Source organism: Nelumbo nucifera, chromosome 3 (assembly GCF_055504915.1).
Source record: "Nelumbo nucifera cultivar China Antique chromosome 3, China Antique-T2T, whole genome shotgun sequence".
NCBI lineage: Eukaryota > Viridiplantae > Streptophyta > Magnoliopsida > Proteales > Nelumbonaceae > Nelumbo > Nelumbo nucifera.
Window position 1 is genome coordinate 30,913,786 of NC_142651.1, and position 20,907 is coordinate 30,934,692.

Sequence of the window (20,907 nt, forward strand, 5' to 3'; positions counted from 1 at the left end):
CTGTGGACCTAAAACCCTAGGCCCAACACAGCTCGCATGGTCATGTCAGGCCTGGCACGACCCGCAGATCGTGTCGAGCCGCAGGCAGCATGGCCCGATTTACACCTATATGCATGCATTGTTGTCCAATATATGAATGCCTATGAACTTATAATGTTTTTAAGAGCTGCAATGGAATTGGTGAGATTTTTTGGGTTTTAAATATGAATGTAAAGAATGTTGTGGATAGGAGTGAGGATTCCGTTTATTTGGCTAAAAATCGAATTGAATAAATCAAATTTTTAAAAATTGAACAAATTTATAAAATATAAAACTAAATCGAAACTAATTTACTAAAAAAATGATAATTCGCCATTTTATTATATAATATGTATTAGTGCAATATTAATGAAAATCGGTCTTAACCCAAAACATAACCAAACTAACTTAACTTTACATTTACCCCGTTCACTTTTCACTAATTTATTTACCTGGGTAAGTGTTTCCCAGAAAAGATTTATTCGGGTAATTGCATTTACTCATGTTCTTTTATTTCCCATGTAAATAAGGCAATGACCATTTTAGCCATAAAAATCCATTATTAAAAGGGGCATTTTTGTCCCATTCAAGTGTTGGCAACTTTCCCACCATGTGAGAAAGTTATTTACCCACCTAGGAGATGGGTATCACTTATTGGGTAAATGATACCTAGGAAAATAAACTTTTCCTTGTCCCCACATAAATCTGAAAAAAAAAACATGGGTTTCTTGGTCAATGGGAATAATTCACATTGACCAACTTTCCCCCCTCTCAAAATCCAAAAAAAAAAAGAATGCCCCCTCAATCTTTAGAACCCGAAAAAAATCACTTACTCCAATATTGCAATACTAATGAAATTCTGAGATCTAAATGCTGAGTTCTAAAAATGATAATTGACCATTTTAACCCTTGATATGTGAAAATTTGTTTAACTATTTAACAAACTAACTGAAAATATTTAATATTAAACAAATTAAGTTAATATAAAATATTTAATAAATAATGAAATTAATAAAAATTATAAATTATTGAATATTTTTAATGAATTCAGCATTTGATAATTAATTAATAATTATCAATTAATTAACTAATTATTAAATAATTTTATTTTAATAAGTACATAACTGGTAATTATTAATTAATTAAGCATTTAACAATTAATTATTTTTAATAACTTAATAAAATAATCACATAATAAGTCATTAATTATTTGGATTGATAGTTACAGTTTGTGAGAAATATGTATTGCCACTTATTATATGAGTGTTATTTCAACTAGAAAAATGCATGTATGTAAAACATCATATTTGATGTTTTCGGTCCAAATAACAATTTATATTGATCAATTTAAAATATTTTAAGTAGAAAAAAAAAACTCTTTTTGCAAATTTGTACTTGATCAACTCAAAACATTTAAAGTAGAAAAACTCTTTGACAATAGAAAAACTATTTCACAAATTTGTATTAATGATCAACTCAAAATATTTGTAAAATGTCAAGTAGAAAAAAAAAAAAAAAAACTCTTTCACAAATTTGTATTGTTCAACCCAAAACACAACAGCAACACAATGCCAAATGTACCAAACACCTCCTTAGTAAATTAGTTGCAAATTATGGGGTTTTAATAACATGCAAACAAAAAGATAATAAATACGTGAAACTATAGGGGTGTCTAAATAAATGATCATTTTTATTAAAAAAACCAATGACTACGGAAAAATTGTCGACCCTAACGATTAAACCAGTAAACTACTCAAACTGTTTCATGGGTTATAGTTCAAATAAATTACATAAATATTAAATATTAAAGTTATTATTTATTAGATATGACAATTCAACGAGTAAGGGTGAAGTTGGGCAACTGTATCAAAGAAGTTGTTACCTTCAAGCTGACATGCGAGATTAGCCAATGATTCAGCTACCTTATTGCCTTCCCAGAGGTGTGAACATAATTATTAGCAAAGTTCATTGTATGGACACAGTGGGTGTATCAGTGGTCTGACTGGTTTAGGGTGTGGCGAAGACCTAAACTGGTTCCCTTGAACCAATTGGCAAAAAAAATAAAAAATAAATAAAAACTATCAAAAGGAGTATCGATTCGCTTGATACGCCGGATTATTAGTCAATTCCATTATTTGAGCCTTCAAAAATAAAATTCCATTATTTGAGTCTTCCATTACCAAATAGCCTAGGGGACTTTACAAGAACTTTGTAGAATCATAAGAAGGATCTAAGGTCCCGTTTGGTTCACAGGAATAGGGGTTTGAAATTAGAATCGGAATGGCTTATTCTGATTCCAACTGTTTGATTGGATGGAATCTGAATCTCATTCTCATTCCTGCTGGAATGACATTTCCCCATTTGAAGGAATGGCCATTCCAATTCTCATTCTCATTCATATTCTTGTCGGAATCAAACAAACTATGGGAATAGATCATTACACTTCCGATTCTGGAGGATTTCGATTCTGATTCTAATTCTGATTCTGGTTGCAAACCAAACACACCCCCCCGACACACACACACACCAAAAAAAAAATGAAAATCTTCTATCTTAGTCACACCATTGCCACCACTAATGTAAAAACTACCTTGGCTTTATTCTGTATTGCACCCAAGGTTTAAAAGGCTAAAGGTGAAGGCGAGGCATAAGTTTCAAACTATAAATATAATTTTTAATTTTTATGTATATAAATGCATAAATATAAGTTCATTACACATTTTGTAGTGAACTTACATACTTTCTTTTCATTACACATATATTCTTTTTAATATGAGTCTTATGTTTTTCAAAATTTTATTTTATGTTATAACTTTGTTTCTTTGCAATATTTTATGCATTAAAGGTACATATTTTATAAAAAAAAATTATATTCATATTCAATTTTTATCTTAAAATTAAGAGAAAATTCCCAATAGGTATCCTATACTTTAGGCCGAGTGTCAATTTAGTACTTGAACTTTCATTTTCGACAATCTAGTATCTACCGTTAATGGATCATCAGTTATGTATATCATGTGACCTCATGTGCGACTTAAGACTTTTGAAAATGCCAAAATTACCCTTGAAACTAAAACATTGTTCATCATCTTCTTTCTCAAGAAAATGAAACATAACCCAAACCAAGCTCTTCAATTACACCATTCTTCGAGACACGAAGGATATGCTCATCCTTACAGGGAAGCAGTGCCGAGATTATTTCGTTCTTGAAGACTTGGGTGAATTTGCATATGACTTAGTGGGGTTTCATGGATCAGGTTCCATCTCATACCAAACCACGCTAGCAATAGTGTTAGTGGAGACCTGTGTTTTTCTTGCGATAGCTGCATTTGGTTTGGGCACAAGGCTTGCGCAACCCATTTTCATTATGCCTCTAACTAGCTCGTATACTTTGCCTAGTAGGGCTGCAAGTCGGGCCGGGTTAGGTCGGATTGAGGCCAACCCTATGTTCTAAACCCCCAACCCTAACCCGACCTACTCAACCCTAACCCTAACCCTAACTAATTCCTTCAACCCTAACCCAACCAGACCTAACCCGATGTCAACTTCAGGTTGGGTTGGGCTCGGGTTAGGCCCAACCCGACCTTCCCATCTCTTAAAATCTAGTAGAAAAATAAGTATTTATTTATCATGAGTTATGACCTATGATAGAATTTTTCTCAAAAATATAAATTCATGAAATTAACAATAGTAAAACATAAAATTATGGAAATAAAATCACTAATAACAATTAATAGGATGATCACCTTATTCTCAATCTTAGTCTTTTTACTGGGCATGGCCTCTGGGCAGCTATCGTCGTCAGGTTTCTACGCGACGTCGTACCCCACAGCCCTCTCCACCATTCAATCTGAAGTAAATTCTGCAGTGGCTCGTGAGCGTCGCATGGGGGCCTCATTAATGCTCCGTCTCCATTTTCATGACTGCTTTGTTACGGCAAGTAGTCACTCCTATTCACCAAGCTAGCTTGCCTAATTCTGTATTGCTTGCTGACAAATGAGACGAAGTTGGCCATAGCTAGAGTTTGCCTGTAGCTTTTATTTCAATTTATATATTTAGACCTGTTTTTTTTTTCATGTGTTTAATAATGAATGATCTTGTCATCTTTTAAGAATATATAGCATTGATGATGACAATTGACAAACAATACTCTATCCCTCTATGTATTGAACAGGGCTGTGATGCATCTCTTCTTTTGGATGACAATTCCACTACTGGCTTCCAAGGGGAGAAGACCGATGTTCCCAACAACAACTCCGTGAGAGGATTTGAAATGATCGATGCCATTAAAACTAAACTGGAAACTACCGAGTGCCCTGGAGTTGTTTCTTGTGCAGACATTCTAGCAGTAGCTGCTCCCGACGCCGTCGTTGCTGTAAGCAAAAGCTGCAATTAAAGCTTCATTTCACCATAGAAATTCTTCGAATATCTTTTAATTTATAGCAATATTTGGCGGTTTTCTTTAGTATAGATTCTGACAATTTGTTTTCTTTGCAATATAATTATCCCAGTTGGGTGGCACTTCATGGACAGTGCAGTTGGGGAGAAGAGATTCAACAACTGCAAATTTTGCTCTGGCTGACAATGGTGGCCTCCCGTTTTTTGACTCGGATCTCAGTACCCTCATAAAAAACTTTACAGACAAGGGGTTTACTGAAACTGAGTTCGTTGCTCCACATCAGGTAGCTAGAGCTCCAAAACCAGAATTAATGGCGTTGTTTCTAACTACATGTTTGATGATCTGCTTAACTGTTGTCTTCTTTTTGTTTTTGAAGGAGCTCATTCAGTTGGTCTGGCCAAGTGCTCCACCTTAAGAAGTCGTATCGACAACGACGCCAATATAGACTCCACATTTAATGGATTCCTAAAATCCACCTGTGATAAGGAAGGTGCTGACTTCTTCCACAATCTTGACAACACAACTGATACAACGTTCGATAATGCTTCTTTCACCAACTTGTTGAACAACAAGGGTCTGCTGCACTCAGACCAAGAGCTCTTCAGTGGTGGCTCCACTGACGCTGAAGTTAGAGCTTACAGCACCAACTCTGCAGCTTTCTTTTCCGATTTTGGGAACGCCATGATCAAGATGGGGAGCCTTGATGTATTGACTAGAAGTCTAGAACTGTTCACCATCTCCTCATCGTCTTCAGGAATACCCCCAGCGTCGAGTTCGCCACCGAGTTCCGGAACAAGTACGTGCCTGTCAATCTCCACCTCAGTTCTTCTCCAGTGCTCCCTCCCCTGGTTGTCCTTCACCAATAGACTGCAAAATCTTGGGTGTTGTATCATGATGGAGCTCTTGACTTGTTCTTTCAAGTAGTTAACATCGATGGGGTTCTTTAAGCCCAGTGCGCAGTTGATCACCTGATTCATTTCGCGCAGGAAAAACCGCCAAGCTTTGCTTTCACTTATAGCCGGCCGTCGATTTTGATATCGTTGCGTACGTTGATTCCTCATTTTCAAAGCACCAAGTTTTGAGATTCATTTGATAAAGAAAATTCGATGAAACTTAAGAGACGTTTGTGTCTTTTCCCATGACATTTAACGGTGAGTTAAATGTTGCATTTTAAAGTTAAAGTTCGGGTATTAGATTGTTGCACAAGTTTTGAAATTCATTTGATAAAGTTAAATGTTGGATTTAACGCTATTTTAAAGTTTGGATACTAAATTGATATTAGGCCTACAGGGAATTTTTCCTAAAATTAATCATATATTTTATAGCTACAATTTACTTAAAATAAAATTATCCATTTATTTAATTTGCACATTTCATAATTTATAATGCTTTTCATATGAGGCTTACGCCTCACCAATTTGAGGTGCAAGGCGCAGGTATGTACAAGTCTCTCAAAAATAGAGGCAGTAGCCTCTTAGCAAAGGGGCAAGGCACCTGTTTTGGCGCTCTCGCCTTGAGGTGTGCACCTCAATGCTTCGTCTCAGTGCCTTTTAAAACTTATCCCAACCTCCAAGAGTTCAGATCTGTGCCCCACAACGTCCTGCAGCACATCTCCACCATGTATTAGGAATATCTCTTGATGATATACCAGAACCAATGAGATCATCATCGAAAGATGTTCTCAATACATGGCGGGAATGTTCTACGGGACGTTGTGGGACACAAATGTGAACTCCCAAGTTGTAGATAAAGAATCTCCTTATCTTAAACCCTGAGATAATTTGAAAATGCCAGAAATAACCCCATTTCATATAATTAAAAACTAGCAGTTTGTCACCATTTTACTCACCATATCAATTCAATAAACATTTGAAAAACCAAATTTGCATAAAACTTTTTTAGTGAATTAGCATTTTACATTCAGTCAACTTAAGGATCATATTTCCCGCTCTCACATTCTTATTTAGTTATTTATATCAATATCTAACCCCAATACTATAGAGATATTATTCATAATGGTTGAAAGGACCCTTGTTCTAGGGAGATCAGCTTGGGTAAAATTAATGAAACTCTAACAATATGGATATTTTAGGTATCAAGGTGATCACGGAAGTAGTGATACTAATGGGAAGGCTACGTCTGTCAATGTACAAGCACTATTGCTTATTGATGAGTTCCTTATTGTGCTTTTCGGATTAATTCCTACCAATTTTTCGTTTTGAATGGTTTTAGAAATAAAACCAGGAGACAGTTGCATGGCTATAATAATATGGGGTTTAACCAATTTCCAAATAGGTCGATGCCGGAGCAGTGGTCCAGTGAGAAAATCTTCCATCACCCAATTGAGCCATAGGCAAGACAATAGCTACGTAGAGAGTAGACCTGTTCATGGGCCCGGTCGGGCCGGGCTTTCACTTGTCACTAATGAAAATATACTAGGCCCGAGCCCGAGCCCGGCCCGACCAACGGGCCTATAACTTGGGCCCGAGCCCGGCCCTGGTAAAAAGCCCGAAGCCCGAGCCCGAGCCCGAGCCCGAAGCCCGACCAAATTGAAAAAAAAAACAATTTTCCCTATTCAAATTAGAATTAAAATTTCAGATAAGTATTTTTTTTCTATTTAAATGAACAATGGGCCTACAAGATGGTATTTTTCCCTTTCTTTTATATTTTAAAACACAATTTTACATTCTTAAATCAAAAAAAATTATTCAAATAGACATAATCACATAAATAATTTTAAGTTTAATATTAGGTTGGGTCGGGCCGGGCTCGGGCCGGGCTATTTTGACAAAACCCGAGCCCGGCTCGAATTTATTGCGGGCCGGGCTTTTTGGCCCGAATTTAAGCCTGCGGGCCTATAAAAATGTCCAAGCCCGTCCGGGGGTCGGGCTGGCCCGTCGGGCCACCCGGCCCATGAACAGGTCTAGTAGAGAGGGACCATGGCGATTAAGACCGTATGGAGATCAGAAGTGCTTCATCATCCATTTTTTACTCATACCAAAAGTTTGATCTCTCCTTAATGTATACATTATTGCTCACCATTCGGCTTCTTCTGTTCCATGTACTTTGCACGGGTTGAAGAGCAAGGTGCCAAACAGCTGGTTGCTAAGATCTGCTGCTGGTCTGGTGGAGACTTGGAATGAAATCCCACCTCCTGGGTTGGGGACGGGCTACCCCCCGTTGTGTAAGTCAGGATGGTCACTCGGTACCCCTCCAAATAGAAAGCGTGGGATTAAACTTGTAGAACCTAGGAATGGCAACGGGTCGAGTTTAGGGTGGGGGTCATATTCCCCGTCCCCAACCCCGACTCTGAAATTAACCCCCACCCCCATCCCCAATTTCTGTTGGGGATAAAATTTGTCCTCTATCCCCGATCATCAAAGGGGATGGGTTTCCCACAAGGACCCGAATACCCAAAAGTTTTTAGATAACTGTATTTTTTTTTTGAAAAAAATATTTAAAATAAATAAAAAATTTAAATTATAAATAATGTTTTAAATATGTTTTGATATATATATATATATATATATATATATATATATATATATATAATATAAAGGGTAATAATATAATATTATACATTAAATATAAATAACATATATATAATTGGGGCGGGGACCTCAATCCCCATCCCCGCCCCGCCAAAATTGGGTCGAGGAAGTCGGGTCCCCATCGAGGATGGGGAAATTTGTCATCCCTACTTTCTGTGATATGGTCAGGAAGTCTCACGTGCACCCTACTCTGCCTGACCCCCATTTCCCCTATAATGTGTAGTGTGTAATATCCAAAAAAAAAATAAAGAAAGAGAAAACACCAGTCATTGGCGATTCCTCTTTAGTGATTACCCTGATCTTTCTATGGCAAACGATCATGGTCTCCCCTCAGCCCAAGGATAGCATGTAAATTGTTTCATGTTCCTCCCTATCTCAAACAACTATCAAGAAAGTTCATATTCCATCCTCCACTGGAATTCTATCGTTTCCTTGTTGTATCCCATTTGAGAGTGAAGGAACTCCTGGATCTTCCATCAAATACATGAACATTCCATTAGTCTTTGATTTTTTCAGAAAAAAAAAATCACTTCTTAATTTCTCTAGTTTTTCAGCATTTGCCTCTACCATATATTGATTGCATGGTATTCTGTGGTTATTGAATGCATAGGGGCATCAACTGGTTGGGTCTAGGCCAAGTCTGCATAAGCCACATGGGCCCTATTGTATACAGTTAAGAGTTGATTAGGTCCAAAAGCATACACCCTTTCCCTGTTCTCACCATTACCACATTGGCTCTCTTCTGACTTCAATGTATAATCCAGAGTTTGTAGTTAGTATATGGCTTTTTATGTGACTAATAAACTGAAGTTCCGTTCGAATAAGCCTCAAGGTTTGTGCTTTCAAAGCCCAAAAACAAACGCCCCATTTTTAGGCTTTCTGCTTGAAGGATCAAAAGTATCTTGACTTATGGATTATTGTGTTTTTAAAAGTACAAGTGTTACCAAATTGGGACCCAATTTAGATGAACCTGGTTCTTAATCGGGTACGTATAGGATGGACCCAACATCTTGGATAGAGACCCTATGGTGGTGGACAGGTAAGTGGAAATGTTCAAAACAGGGATTATGGAGCTGGTTTAATGGTAGAATGGATGTTAAGAGTCTGGTCAAGAAAATGACTGCAATTTGAACTGTGCAATCTGATTTGATCAAGGGGTGGGCCATAAAGCTGTGCAAAGGGAAGAAGGTGTAGCAGTAACAAAACAAATATTATCTTATGTGTGAAAATGCGCAATAACACTATAATGAATTGAACACAATGGTGTTTGTGCAGAACCTAAATTGGAGCAAGGATATTATCTTATGTGCAGAACCTAAATTGAATACAACTAGTAATAGCAAAAGCAGAAGAAAGAAGGGGATGATAATAGACATAATAGATGATCTAAGAAGAATAGACAACAAATTGGAGCAAGGATATATCCAAGAAATGATTCCATGTAGAGTTCATTCAACTATCCATATAATTTATACATCTAAATGGGCCATAGTTTTAGTTTAATATAAGAATTCAGCCAGCAAGAGGCCATTGCTTGGTGTAAATTGTAATGATAAAATATCATGCTGACAATGGATGTGTAATAAGAATGTCAAAGGTTAACTCTGTATCAAGTCTACCCCTCCGAAAACCCCAGATACTCGGGCTATATATTAATAGACTTTTTATAAGAATTCTACCAGCACTTGATAGCTCCTCAAATTTTCCTTTAGGCTGTTGTTTGGTTTCAAGGAAAAGGTATAGGTTCCCCTACCTTGAAACCAAACACAGCCTTAAAGTTATCCTAAATATTCTGTAAAAGGGAGTTTTGAGAAAATAATTTTACTTAGAACATGTAGCTGCAAAATTAAGACAGCATTAATCCCCAACTGTACTCAACTCAAGACCTGTTAAAATTAAGAGTTTTTAAAACTACCAACACTATCCAAGCTTCTTAAAAGACTTTAGCAAAGGTAACAGGGAATATTGAGAGGTTACATCTCGACTCATTTTAAAGATATTAAATTATTAACTTATTAAACTTATACAATGATTTCTGATAACAAAAAAAGATAGGAAAAGTATTATTATTTGAAACAATGGCGAGGTTTGTACTGTAAATACTTGTATTCTTTTGACAAGTACCTAACATTTATATTAATAAAAAAGCAAAATACTCTACAAATATAGTGTATTAGGGCTCTCTAAAAATACTTCTCAAGTTCTTTCTTTACAATATCGATGGCATCATTGGGTAAATTCAATTCAACTTCCCAGAGGTTCTGATAACTTTAGTCTCTGACTCCTGCCTAGACTCTAGTACCTATTGCTTCTTGTTGAATGATCCAAAGGCAGTCCCTCTGTAGGCTGTAGCAACCAAACATGGTAAAAGACAAAAGATGGGACCCATCCAGGAGAATTATCTTTGCTGAAACATATTAGTCTAATAGGTTCATCCAAAAATAAGATAAAATAAAATAAAACAGTCTAATGACCATTTTTCTGAGCAGCTTGCAATATTTTTCCTGGTGAGCATTGTAAGAAGGGATTTGATTAAAGGGATCCAACATGGACATGACCAGTATCACTGGCATTAGTGTCCTGATCAACCAAAAGAATGTGATATAAAAGATCAACCTCACTGAACATAAAACATTCTACACGAGTACCCAAGAAATATCACTGATAAAATGCCAATACCAAGAAAAAACCAAAAAAAAAAAAAGAAAGACGAAGATACTTTAATGATGCAGATTGTGCTTTGAGAAGATGCAGAACATTGGATTAGGGGTGATGATCATAGGCCCTTTGATAAGGGGCATAGCCTAGGCCTAGCCCTACATGTGCCTGCGCTTCGCTGGGCTTCCAGGCCCACAACTTTCAATATATTGTATATATAACATTCTATATCATAAAATAATACTTATATATACTCTATAATATAATATAAAACACACACACACATATATTGACTCACAAGAGCATTGCAGGCTGGCTGGATTAGAAATGACTCCTACATGGACTCACAAGAGCTGAGGAATGAATATTGACTGTCCAATAAGTTATCACACCATAGAACTGAACATCTTTTTTTGGTAATACATTTAATCTAAGATAATGTAGACAGTGACTCTAGCACAGTTACATGATTCTATACAGAACACTAGTCGTTATAATCTAATAGATACTTCCACTCCTTACTAGAATTCTAAAATTTATGAATTGGGGTGCTCTATCCATTAAGTTCAAGATAGCTTACTAATCTATGGTTAAATCCTTGTCATTCAATAATGGCAGTAATGTCTTGACAAGAGTCAAACTCATTGCATTGTTCAAGTGCTTGGTGGAAGCTGGCCATATTATGAGGTGACTGAGGTGAAAGAAGGCCTCCCCCAAACAAGGGTGGAAGAACTGCATGGTCAAGAGTAAGAGTGTGATGCCTCTTACGTACTGCTCGAGCAGGAGGCTCTGTGGGTACCACTATAATCCCTTCTTCGTTCACCATTGAAGATAGTTCGACCCTCTTCCGCAAGCTTTCAGAAAAACGCTCCTCCCGCATTCCTCCATCCTTTTCCATACATCATTTAAAAATCTGTCAGAAGAAATGATTGGCTATTCCACTAATTAACAAGCTTTACCTCAAATTCTTGGGACCCGCTAAAAAAATTCAATAGTTTGCATGTAACATTTATAGTTCCTAATAATATAATTCTCAAAAATAGTTATGGAAAATTTACAATCAGTCACTGTTTTTCTTTTTGGGGATGGAGGAGGTGGTAACTAAGAAAAATTGATCAAGCAGGTGACTAACGAGAGATGACTAGCAATATGTGATTTCTAGTGGAAAAGAAGACACTTCATGCCACAGTTTTTTTTTTCTGTATACTTAACAGAAATGATATACCCATGTCATAATGGTATTGCAAGAATCCAAAATTCAAATAAACAGGAAGATCAAAAGTCCTGGTGGAACAGGATTTTCCTTTGAAGAACACCAATTCATTATTAGCTTTGCAGAAGAAGTCAAAAATAGGTGGTATACCCAAACCCCTCCACATAAGTAGCTAGGTATCTTTCTATGTTATTATCAATACAATACATGCTTTATGTTACACAAATTGTTATATAGAAAACCATGTCAACGCAAATGCCATGTTGCAATGAGAAAAAGTAGTTGCTACTTGGTCAGGAGTATAAAGATTTTTTCTGATGAATATCAGGGGTATAAAAATTGACTTTGGATCTTTGGCACCAAATTCAAGTCTTGTTAATTGAAAGTCATCAAGTCAAACATTTGTGCTTTATTAGATTTGTGGAATCATTTTCCATTGGTAACCTGAGTTGTATGTTTATCTGGTGGAAGTTATTTAGGGTCTCTCCAGCAAAAGATCCTAAATGGTCAAATAAATGTTACCACTCATACCTTGTGCTAGATAGTGGTGCAACTTGGGTCAGGTTAGGTTGAGAAATTTTCAAATTTTGTATGGGTCAAGCCCAGCCACAAGTATGATGTAGTTGAAATTCTTTAAATCAGGCAACCTGACTTACACTGCTAGTGCTGGATTATGAAATTTGATGAGGGCGGATTTGGCCCTCCAGTGAAATTGTGACACCTGGCACCTCATGCCAAATGTGCAGCCTCTTGACAACTAGACAGCTCGAGCCAGCCACAGGCAGCTCGCCACAGGTAGCTCGCCATAGGCAGCTTGTGCCTGCAGCTCGCCATAGGCAGCTTGTGCCTGCAGCTCGCCATAGGCAGCCCGCCACAGGCAACTCACCCTTAGCGTGGCACAGGCACGAGCTAGCAGCCTGGCCCAAGCACCGACCTGGTGGCCTAACACAGGCACCAACCTGACAACCTGGCCCAGACACCGACCCGCCACCTGACACAGGCGCCGACTTGACAACCTGGCCTAGACGTCGACCTAGCCGCCTGACAAAGGCGCTGACTTGACAACCTGGCCCAAGCGCCAACCTGGCCGCCTGACGCAGGCGCCAGCCTGACAACCCCGAGGAGCTCACCACCGTACCCCGGTTCTGACGGGATGTGACGAGTCTTACCGTTTGAAGGCTTTTCACCCACCTAACACGCAACAGGTTCCATCACAGCAGGGATCCAGTGACCGTTACACTAACCCACGAGGACTCCAGTATATAAAGACCTCACCCCCCAGAGGGGAGAGAGGGATGAAAAAAGATGGTAACCCCTGCTCTCTAGCTCTCTCATTCTCTAATATCATCTTCAAGCTCTCTACTATCAGAGCGCTAACTTTGCCATCGGAGTGACCCTGCTGGGTCAACACCCCCGGGTTCTCTGATTCAGTTCTCGCAGGTTCCTCAGCTCCCGCCGTTTACAAAGAGAAGCAGATCATCTCATGCAGGGAGCAGTCGGGTTGCACTACACTAGGGAGCTCGTCACCAAGGCAGCTCACCACCCAGCAGCTCATCAAGGTAGCTCATCACCAGGCAGTTCGCCACCAACACCCCCGGGTTCTCTGATTCAGTTCTCGCAAGTTCCTCAGCTCCCGTCGTCTACAAAGAGGAGCAGATCATCTCATGCAGGGAGCAGTCGGGTTGCACTACACTAGGGAGCTCGTCACCAAGGCAGCTCACCACCTAGCAGCTCATCAAGGTAGCTCATCACCAAGCGGTTCGCCACCATGTAGCTCACCACCAGGCAATTCGCCACCAGGGAGCTTCACTTCATCCTCTGAGCCACAGGCCGTCTGTGGGAACACGCTACAAAAAGCTAAGTTCTCATCCAACAAAAAGCTAAGTTCTTATCTTATAAAAAGCTAAGTCCTCTTCTCTCAAAAAGCTAAGTCCTCACCTTTTTAGGATCCGAAGCTCTCGCTTTATAGTTTCCATTTCTTATGAACTCAAAGAAACTAAAGCCCTCACATTACGAGGCGGATGCAGTGCAATCATAGCTCTAAGGCGCCCACCCGGCAGCCTGCGCGGCCTGGCACGTTCGCCGACCTGGCGCGACCTGACATGGGCGCCGACATGGCAGCCTGGCCCAGGCGCGAACTTACGAACTGAAAAGGCACCAGCCTCAGAAACAAGTAAGCAAGCTCTAACTCTCAAATTGTGATTTCTAGCTCGCAGTCTACTATGAGAGTACTAACTTAGCCGTCAGAGTGACCTCACTGGGTTAGCCACCCTGGGTCCTCTGACACTTAGTTCCTTGCAGGTCTCTAAAGGGCAACAAAGCTCATCAATCCAGCTCGGCACCTCATAGGTAGAGACCTCGGAGCTACAACAAGACCTAGTCGCCTCTTCGGCATGGGCAAAGTTTAGGAGTGGACCATGAGTCGCTCCCAAAGCTTAAGGGCCACATTACTGCTGAAAAACCCAGTCGCCTCTACGGCATGGGCAAAGTTCAGGAGTGGATTACTAGTCGCTCCCAAAGTCTACGGGCCACATTACTGCTGACAGACCCAGTGGCCTCTACGGCATGGGCAAAGTTCAGGAGTGGACTATGAGTCGCTCCCAAAGCCTATGGGCCGCATTACTACTGAAAAACCCAGTCGCCTCTACGGCATGGGCAAAGTTCGGGAGTGGACTACGAGTCGCTCCCAAAGCCTACGGGCCACATTACTACTGAAAGACCCAGTCGCCTCTACGGCATGGGCAAAGTTCGGGAGTGGACCACGAGTCGCTCCCAAAGCCTACGGGCCACATTACTGCTGAAAGACCCAGTCGCCTCTACGGCATGGGCAAAGTTCAGGAGTGGACTACGAGTCGCTCCCAAAGCCTACAGGCCACATTACTGCTGAAAAACCCAATCGCCTCTACGGCATGGGCAAAGTTCAGGAGTGAACTATGAGTCGGTCCCAAAGCCTACGGGCCACATTACTGCTGAAAGACCCAGTCGCCTCTACGGCATGGGCAAAGTTCAGGAGTGGACTACGAGTCGCTCCCAAAGCCTACGGGCCACATTACTGCTGAAAAACCCAGTCGCCTCTACGGCATGGGCAACATTACTGCTGAAAAACCCAGTCGCCTCCACGACATGGGCAACATTACTGCTGAAAGACCCAGTCGCCTCTACGGCATGGGCAACATTACTGCTGAAAGACCTAGTCACCTCTTCGGCATGGGAAAAGTCGAGAAGAGTGGACTACGAGTCGCTCCCAAAAGCCTACGGGCCATACTACTGCTCAAGACCCAGTCGCCTTGTCGGCATAGGCAAAATCAACAAAAATGGACTATAAGTTCCCCCCAGAGCCTAAGGGCTACAGTACTGAACTGGCAAAGACATCCTCACCTTACAGGCAGCTCGCCACTTACAGGTAGCTCCCAGAGCCTAAGAAATTGAATCAGCACTTATGAGCTTGTCAACTTACGGGCCAAAAGGAGAAATCTACTCCCTTCGCCGAGTTACTCTCGGCTCGGGAGTGGGGGGCAAATGATGAGGGCGGATTTGGCCCTCCAGTGAAATTGTGACACCTAGCACCTCATGCCAAATGTGCAGCCTCTTGACAACTAGACAGCTCGAGCCAGCCACAGGCAGCTCGCCATAAGGCAGCTCGCCACAGGTAGCTCACCCTTAGCCTAGCACAGGCGCGAGCTGGCCCTGGCACGAGCTGGCAGCCTGGCCCTGGCGCGAGCTAGCCCTAGCACGAGCTGGCAGCCTGGGCCAGGCACCGACCTGGTGGCCTGACACAGGCGCCAACCTGACAACTTGGCCCAGACACCGACCCGCCGCCTGACACAGGCGCCGACCTGACAACCTGGCCTAGACGTCGACCTAGCCACCTAACACAGGCGTCGACCTGACAACCTAGCCCAGGCGCCGACCTAGCCGCCTGACACAGGCGCCAGCCTGACAACCTCAAGGAGCTCACCACCGCACCCCGGTTCTGACGGAATGTGACGAGTCTTACCGTTTGAAGGCTTTTCACCCACCTAACACGCAACAGGTCCCATCACAACAGGGATCCAGTGACCGTTACACTAACCCACGAGAACTCCAGTATATAAAGACCTCACCCCCCAGAGGGGAGAGAGAGATGAAAAAAGATGGTAACCCCTGCTCTCTATCTCTCTCATTCTCTAATTTCATCTTCAAGCTCTCTACTATCAGAGAGCTAACTTAGCCATCGAAATGACCCCGCCGGGTCAACACCCCCAGGTTCTCTGATTCAGTTCTCGCAGGTTCATCAGCTCCCGCCGTCTACAAAGAGGAGCAGATCATCTCATGCAGGGAGCAGTCGGATTGCACTACACTAGGGAGCTCGTCACCAAGCAGCTCATCAAGGTAGTTCGCCACCATGTAGTTCGCCACCATGTAGTTCGCCACCATGCAGTTCGCCACCAGGGAGCTCCACTTCATCCACTGAGCCACAGGCCACCTGGGAGTAGATCAAATGATGAGGTACTTAGCCAAAAAATTGATACATCACGAAAAAAATGATATGTAACCAGAAACGATTACATCAAAATTCATTAATGGGAAAGTTAAGGATCACCTATCATGCTCATTAAAGAAGATATAAAGAAGATATCTCCAAGGTTGAACTTCAGAATCTTCTGAAAGAGACACCCCTTCTTCTCAGAAGAAAACTCATCATTTGGCTCTTATCAATTTTGTAATGAGGATGATTATCATGGGATTGAAACCTTTTTCTACATGTATGAACCCATGGTCCAAAAGAGGGATCCATAGCAAGTGAATGGTTTGATGGGACTAATAAGACAGAAGCTGCACACACACAAGAGAGAGAGAGAGAGAGATACGGGGCAATCAGGTCAACACAATAGTAAATTAGTAATGCAGTAACTTTTGATGTGGTTGTTCCTGGCCTCACATGACTAATGAAAATCACTTCAATGCAAAAAACATTGCACCATTAGTTCATTACTTCTGAGCACCACAGAACTTGTTCTATCCTCTAACAAGGAAAAGATGGTACTCGAGCAGAGCTAGTATTCAGCTGAAGCCTGAATTTCTACTGAGATTATACTTGGGTATCCTTCCTATTATTAATATTCTCTGCAAGCATCTATCACAAATGTCATGGCACTAACCTCATTGTAAACACAGTGTGGAAAACCACACTAACTTACTTTCCAGTGCCCATGTGCCTTTGTATTTCTGGCTTGGAAGCAAAAGCACACAAGCAAGCTCAAAAGCAGAAGAATGGACAGGTTTCATAACAACCACCACTAACAGACAATAAGACAAAGAGCCATAAAAGCCATAGAACTCTGGTTGATTTTTATTAGAATTATGGGATATCTGGGATTGAACTATTTTCAATCAGAAATCCAGAACCCCAGAGGACATCATTCAATGCAGCAACCTACCATTAAGGGAGATGTTACTTGTGCATAGATCAGCTGATCAGCATCAAACATGTAGAGCTATTCATGATCATAGCTCAGAGAGTAGATGGGCCTTGCCACCCACTAATTTTGTCAAAATTAACAGTCCTGCCTCATTGATGTCAAAATATGTAAAAGTGGCATTAAACTTATTGTCAGAATGGCTACTGGCTTTCTGATGCAGCACAAGGATCCATGTTCACAACAGCGTTCCTGGAGTATAGCTATAGAGCTCTTGGGATCAGCCAGATTGCCAGAGAGCTAAGGCTTGCCACAGTTATTTTAGAACCCAATGGAAGAAGTTATGGAGGTGATTCATGTGCCAGGGTACTATGGGAATGCAGAATTAGTAGCAAATCGTCTGATCTACTGCACTGCTTAAGAGACACCTTATGGGTTGTTTATGTTTTTATGCTCTTAGAGATCGACACTGGCTACATGGTAAGGACCCTTTGCAGAGCTCATAACATGGTAGCTTCCCCATGTGTCCCTGACATCTAAAGGGACATTTCTTTGCCTGCTCATAAGAAGGCCTTTTGCTTCCATAGTTTTCTCTTTCCAGGCATTTATTATTTCCCTATATGCGCACTTCTTTTAATTCCAATTTTAGAAGGAAAAACAATCACAGTGTATCTCTATCCTTCATAGTCATTGCTTAATGTAAGTGGGAGTGGGGAGATGAACACAGCTGAAATAGTCGTGGGATTTCAAGAACCAATATTAGAACCTTTAGCATATCAAATAATAACCATGCCGATAGATCACAATCCCAAGATTACAGGAACGAAGAGATAATTAACTAGCATGAAACTGTTATGAGCACCCGCACCACACGGCAGCAGTTGAGGCAGCAGCGCGCACACGACAGGCACCGCACGGCAGCAGCACCATGAGCCGCGCGCACGCACCGCGCGGCAGCGGCGCCACGCGCCGCGCGCACGCACTGCGCGGCAGCGGCACCACGCGCAGCACCGCGCGCACGCACACCAGCAGCAGCAGCAGAGCTGGGCCACACGACGGCTCATAGGGTGGGCCCACCCTTAGCCGGACACGACAAGAGAATGCGCCTTATCCCTTATCCCTTATCCCATTCTCTCTTATCTTATCCCCTATCCTTAGAAGGAATTGTAGTACCATTAAAAGTAAGTAGTCTAATTAGAAGTAGGAGTTTAAGTCCGTTTAGGACTAACCTAGCCGAATCTAACAAGGAACCCTCCTCTTGTAATCTCCTATTTAAGGAGACGCTATTATTGAATGAGGATATCGAATATTCAGTCAAGAAAGAGAGTAAAGGAGAGTTCGGTGATCTCTTGGACAAATCACCCCTGAGATAGTCAAAATAGGGCCTGTATGCAAGGCCAAGGGCAAGGAAAGATCTGAGGTTCTGCGGTGGAGCGACCCGTGACGCGATCCTACGCTCGGGCCCATAACAGAAACACGAGATGCCAACAAGTAGTTGAAAATCCAACCAAGTGTGAATTTAGAAAAAATAAACAGGATCTGCACTTAAATTCCAGAAAAAGTTGCTAACAATCAAAAAAGGAGTTCGCATCATGTCTAAGAGTTTAATGTTCAGCTTTCTCTTCTTTCATGTCCCCTACCTCTAGTTCCAACAGATTGACAGACAGGCAGCATAGTGAAACAGTGCAGACTTAGATATTCCATTACACAGGCAGAATAAAAGTTATGGAGCAACTCCCATACTTCCAGGACAGGATTGTAGAAACAACAGACAAAACAGGAACTGCTTTAATTATAGTAATAATAATATTCATGAATGCAAAGTAAATATAGAAGAACAAGTATAAATTAGAGTAGTTTCAGACAAGACCCCAGAACAGATAAAAAGAAACCAAAAAATGAGCACTGGAAGCCCTTTAATAAACATAGAACATGATATCAGAAAAAACAACAAAGAGACAAGGCAAGGTCTTACATTTAGAACTGAAGAACCCGAAATCGGGCACTTCACGGGTCTGTCTTCATCAGACGGCTCGATGGGGTGGTCTATTGGCTTGAACTCGGCAGGGTGGTCTATTGGCTTGAACTCAACAGGGTGATATTCTGTTGGCCTGAACTCAACAGGGTGGTATTCTATAGGCTTGAACTCAACAGGATGGCATTCTGTTGGCTTGAATTCGAGGGGGTATTCCATTGGCTTGAACTCGAATTCGACCTCCATTTCCTGACCTCTCGTACTGGCACCACCGTTGCGGCCCTTCTCTCCAATTTCCTCTCTCAATGGAACTTGGGTTTCTTTTTCGTCCTGAAATAAAATCACAATAAAACCAACAAACAGAAGAAACCTGGGAATTAAATCCAAGAAAACCCACAAAAATCTAAACACTCAGAAATGTTAAGATTGAAAACAAAAATAAGAAAAGGAAGGTAGGCCTTACAAATGCATCTCCACATGAAAAACCCATTGAGGAACAGGCATTAGTTCACCCCAGAAACACAACCACCATCAAGAACTCGAGGGGGGGGGGAGAGAAAGAGAGAGAGAGTAAAACAGAAAAGAAAAGGACAGAGTAAGAGCACATGAAAAGAAGTAGTAGCACTGGTACAAGCCACCAGAGGGGAGAGAGAAACACACACAGACAGCGGTGGTTCTGGTGCTGTGGGATCGGCTATACATGGAAAACGAGAAAAGATTCCCACCATTTTTAACCTTTACCTCTCTCTGCATCTCTGCCTTTTCTCTTTCTTGCTTTAAGCACAGTATTGGTTTCCTTGAAAAACAACAGAAAATGAGACTTTTTCGCTTTTCATGTAATGTATTCAGACATTTCTGAGAGGGAGAGACCAGAAGCAAGAATAGGCTACCCACACCTTCCGCCCTTGCCCGCCTTTACTAGCCGTTGTTGTTCCATTTTTTCAATGTGAAGTTTATGGCGTACACTCCTCCTCCTTATGACGCACGATACGTATGCCTGTCCTTTCTCTTTTCTTGGCCATATCTTCTGTCCTTTGCTACAATCCGTAGATAGGTCTTAGTCCCTAGCTTACAACGTGGCAATGTTGATAGATTTGGGGCCCACACAGCAATTGAGATTACGGATCACGATACAGGCTCAAGTAGATCTGATCCTGATTTGAGGTCCACACAGGATCAGAATCATCAGATCATCAAGATCTTTGTCGTCGTTAATCACTTAATCCTTTGGCGGGACCGGAACCCATTCGGTGTTCGGATCTCGTGCTCTCAAGCTCCAACCATTTGCTAGTTCGTGGGCCCCATAACCCAACATAGTGGGCAATCAATTTAAAACACGTCATACGGACGCGTGAGCCCCACTTAGGAGCTGACGTGGTGTGTTGTGATTGGCTCATTATTATAGACGTCTAGACGATTAGAACTCGGTCTGAACCGGAAGAACCGAGTATTGCCAGATTTGCTCCGCAAAGAAGTATCTTGGTGGGGACGTGGGGTCTAAAAGAAAATCTTCAATCTTGTTAAAGAAAAAGGTGAAAAAGGAAAAGAAAAAGGGAGAAATCCTAGTGGCTACTGGCTAGTGAGATGATATTACCTTTTCTTTATTATATTTAATTATTTATTTTTCTCCAATGTCTGAACCGTGATTACCTTGATGCTATAGTTGTGAAGTTTGTCCGGGTCGGTTCAAAAGA

The 20,907-nt window shown here is 41.3% G+C and overlaps 2 protein-coding genes across 2 annotated transcripts; one reads left to right on the plus strand and one right to left on the minus strand.

Annotated features, from left to right (window-relative positions):
• The first annotated feature begins 3,795 nt into the window (after positions 1 to 3,795).
• LOC104594802 (cationic peroxidase 1-like) lies at positions 3,796 to 5,597 on the plus strand. The gene is made up of 4 exons (XM_010255284.2): positions 3,796 to 3,958; positions 4,131 to 4,393; positions 4,530 to 4,700; positions 4,794 to 5,597. Exons 1-4 carry the CDS (start codon positions 3,796 to 3,798, stop codon positions 4,830 to 4,832), a joined length of 636 nt encoding a protein of 211 aa, XP_010253586.1. The 3' UTR covers positions 4,833 to 5,597.
• Positions 5,598 to 10,980: 5,383 nt separating this feature from the next.
• LOC104587573 (uncharacterized) lies at positions 10,981 to 20,049 on the minus strand. Its single transcript, XM_010245271.3, has 3 exons — positions 19,677 to 20,049; positions 19,214 to 19,543; positions 10,981 to 11,515 (listed from the first exon to the last, which is right to left on the minus strand). The coding sequence occupies exons 1-3, from the start codon at positions 19,701 to 19,703 to the stop codon at positions 11,228 to 11,230; spliced, it is 645 nt and encodes a 214-aa protein (XP_010243573.1). The 5' UTR covers positions 19,704 to 20,049; the 3' UTR covers positions 10,981 to 11,227.
• Between the last annotated feature and the right edge of the window lie 858 nt (positions 20,050 to 20,907).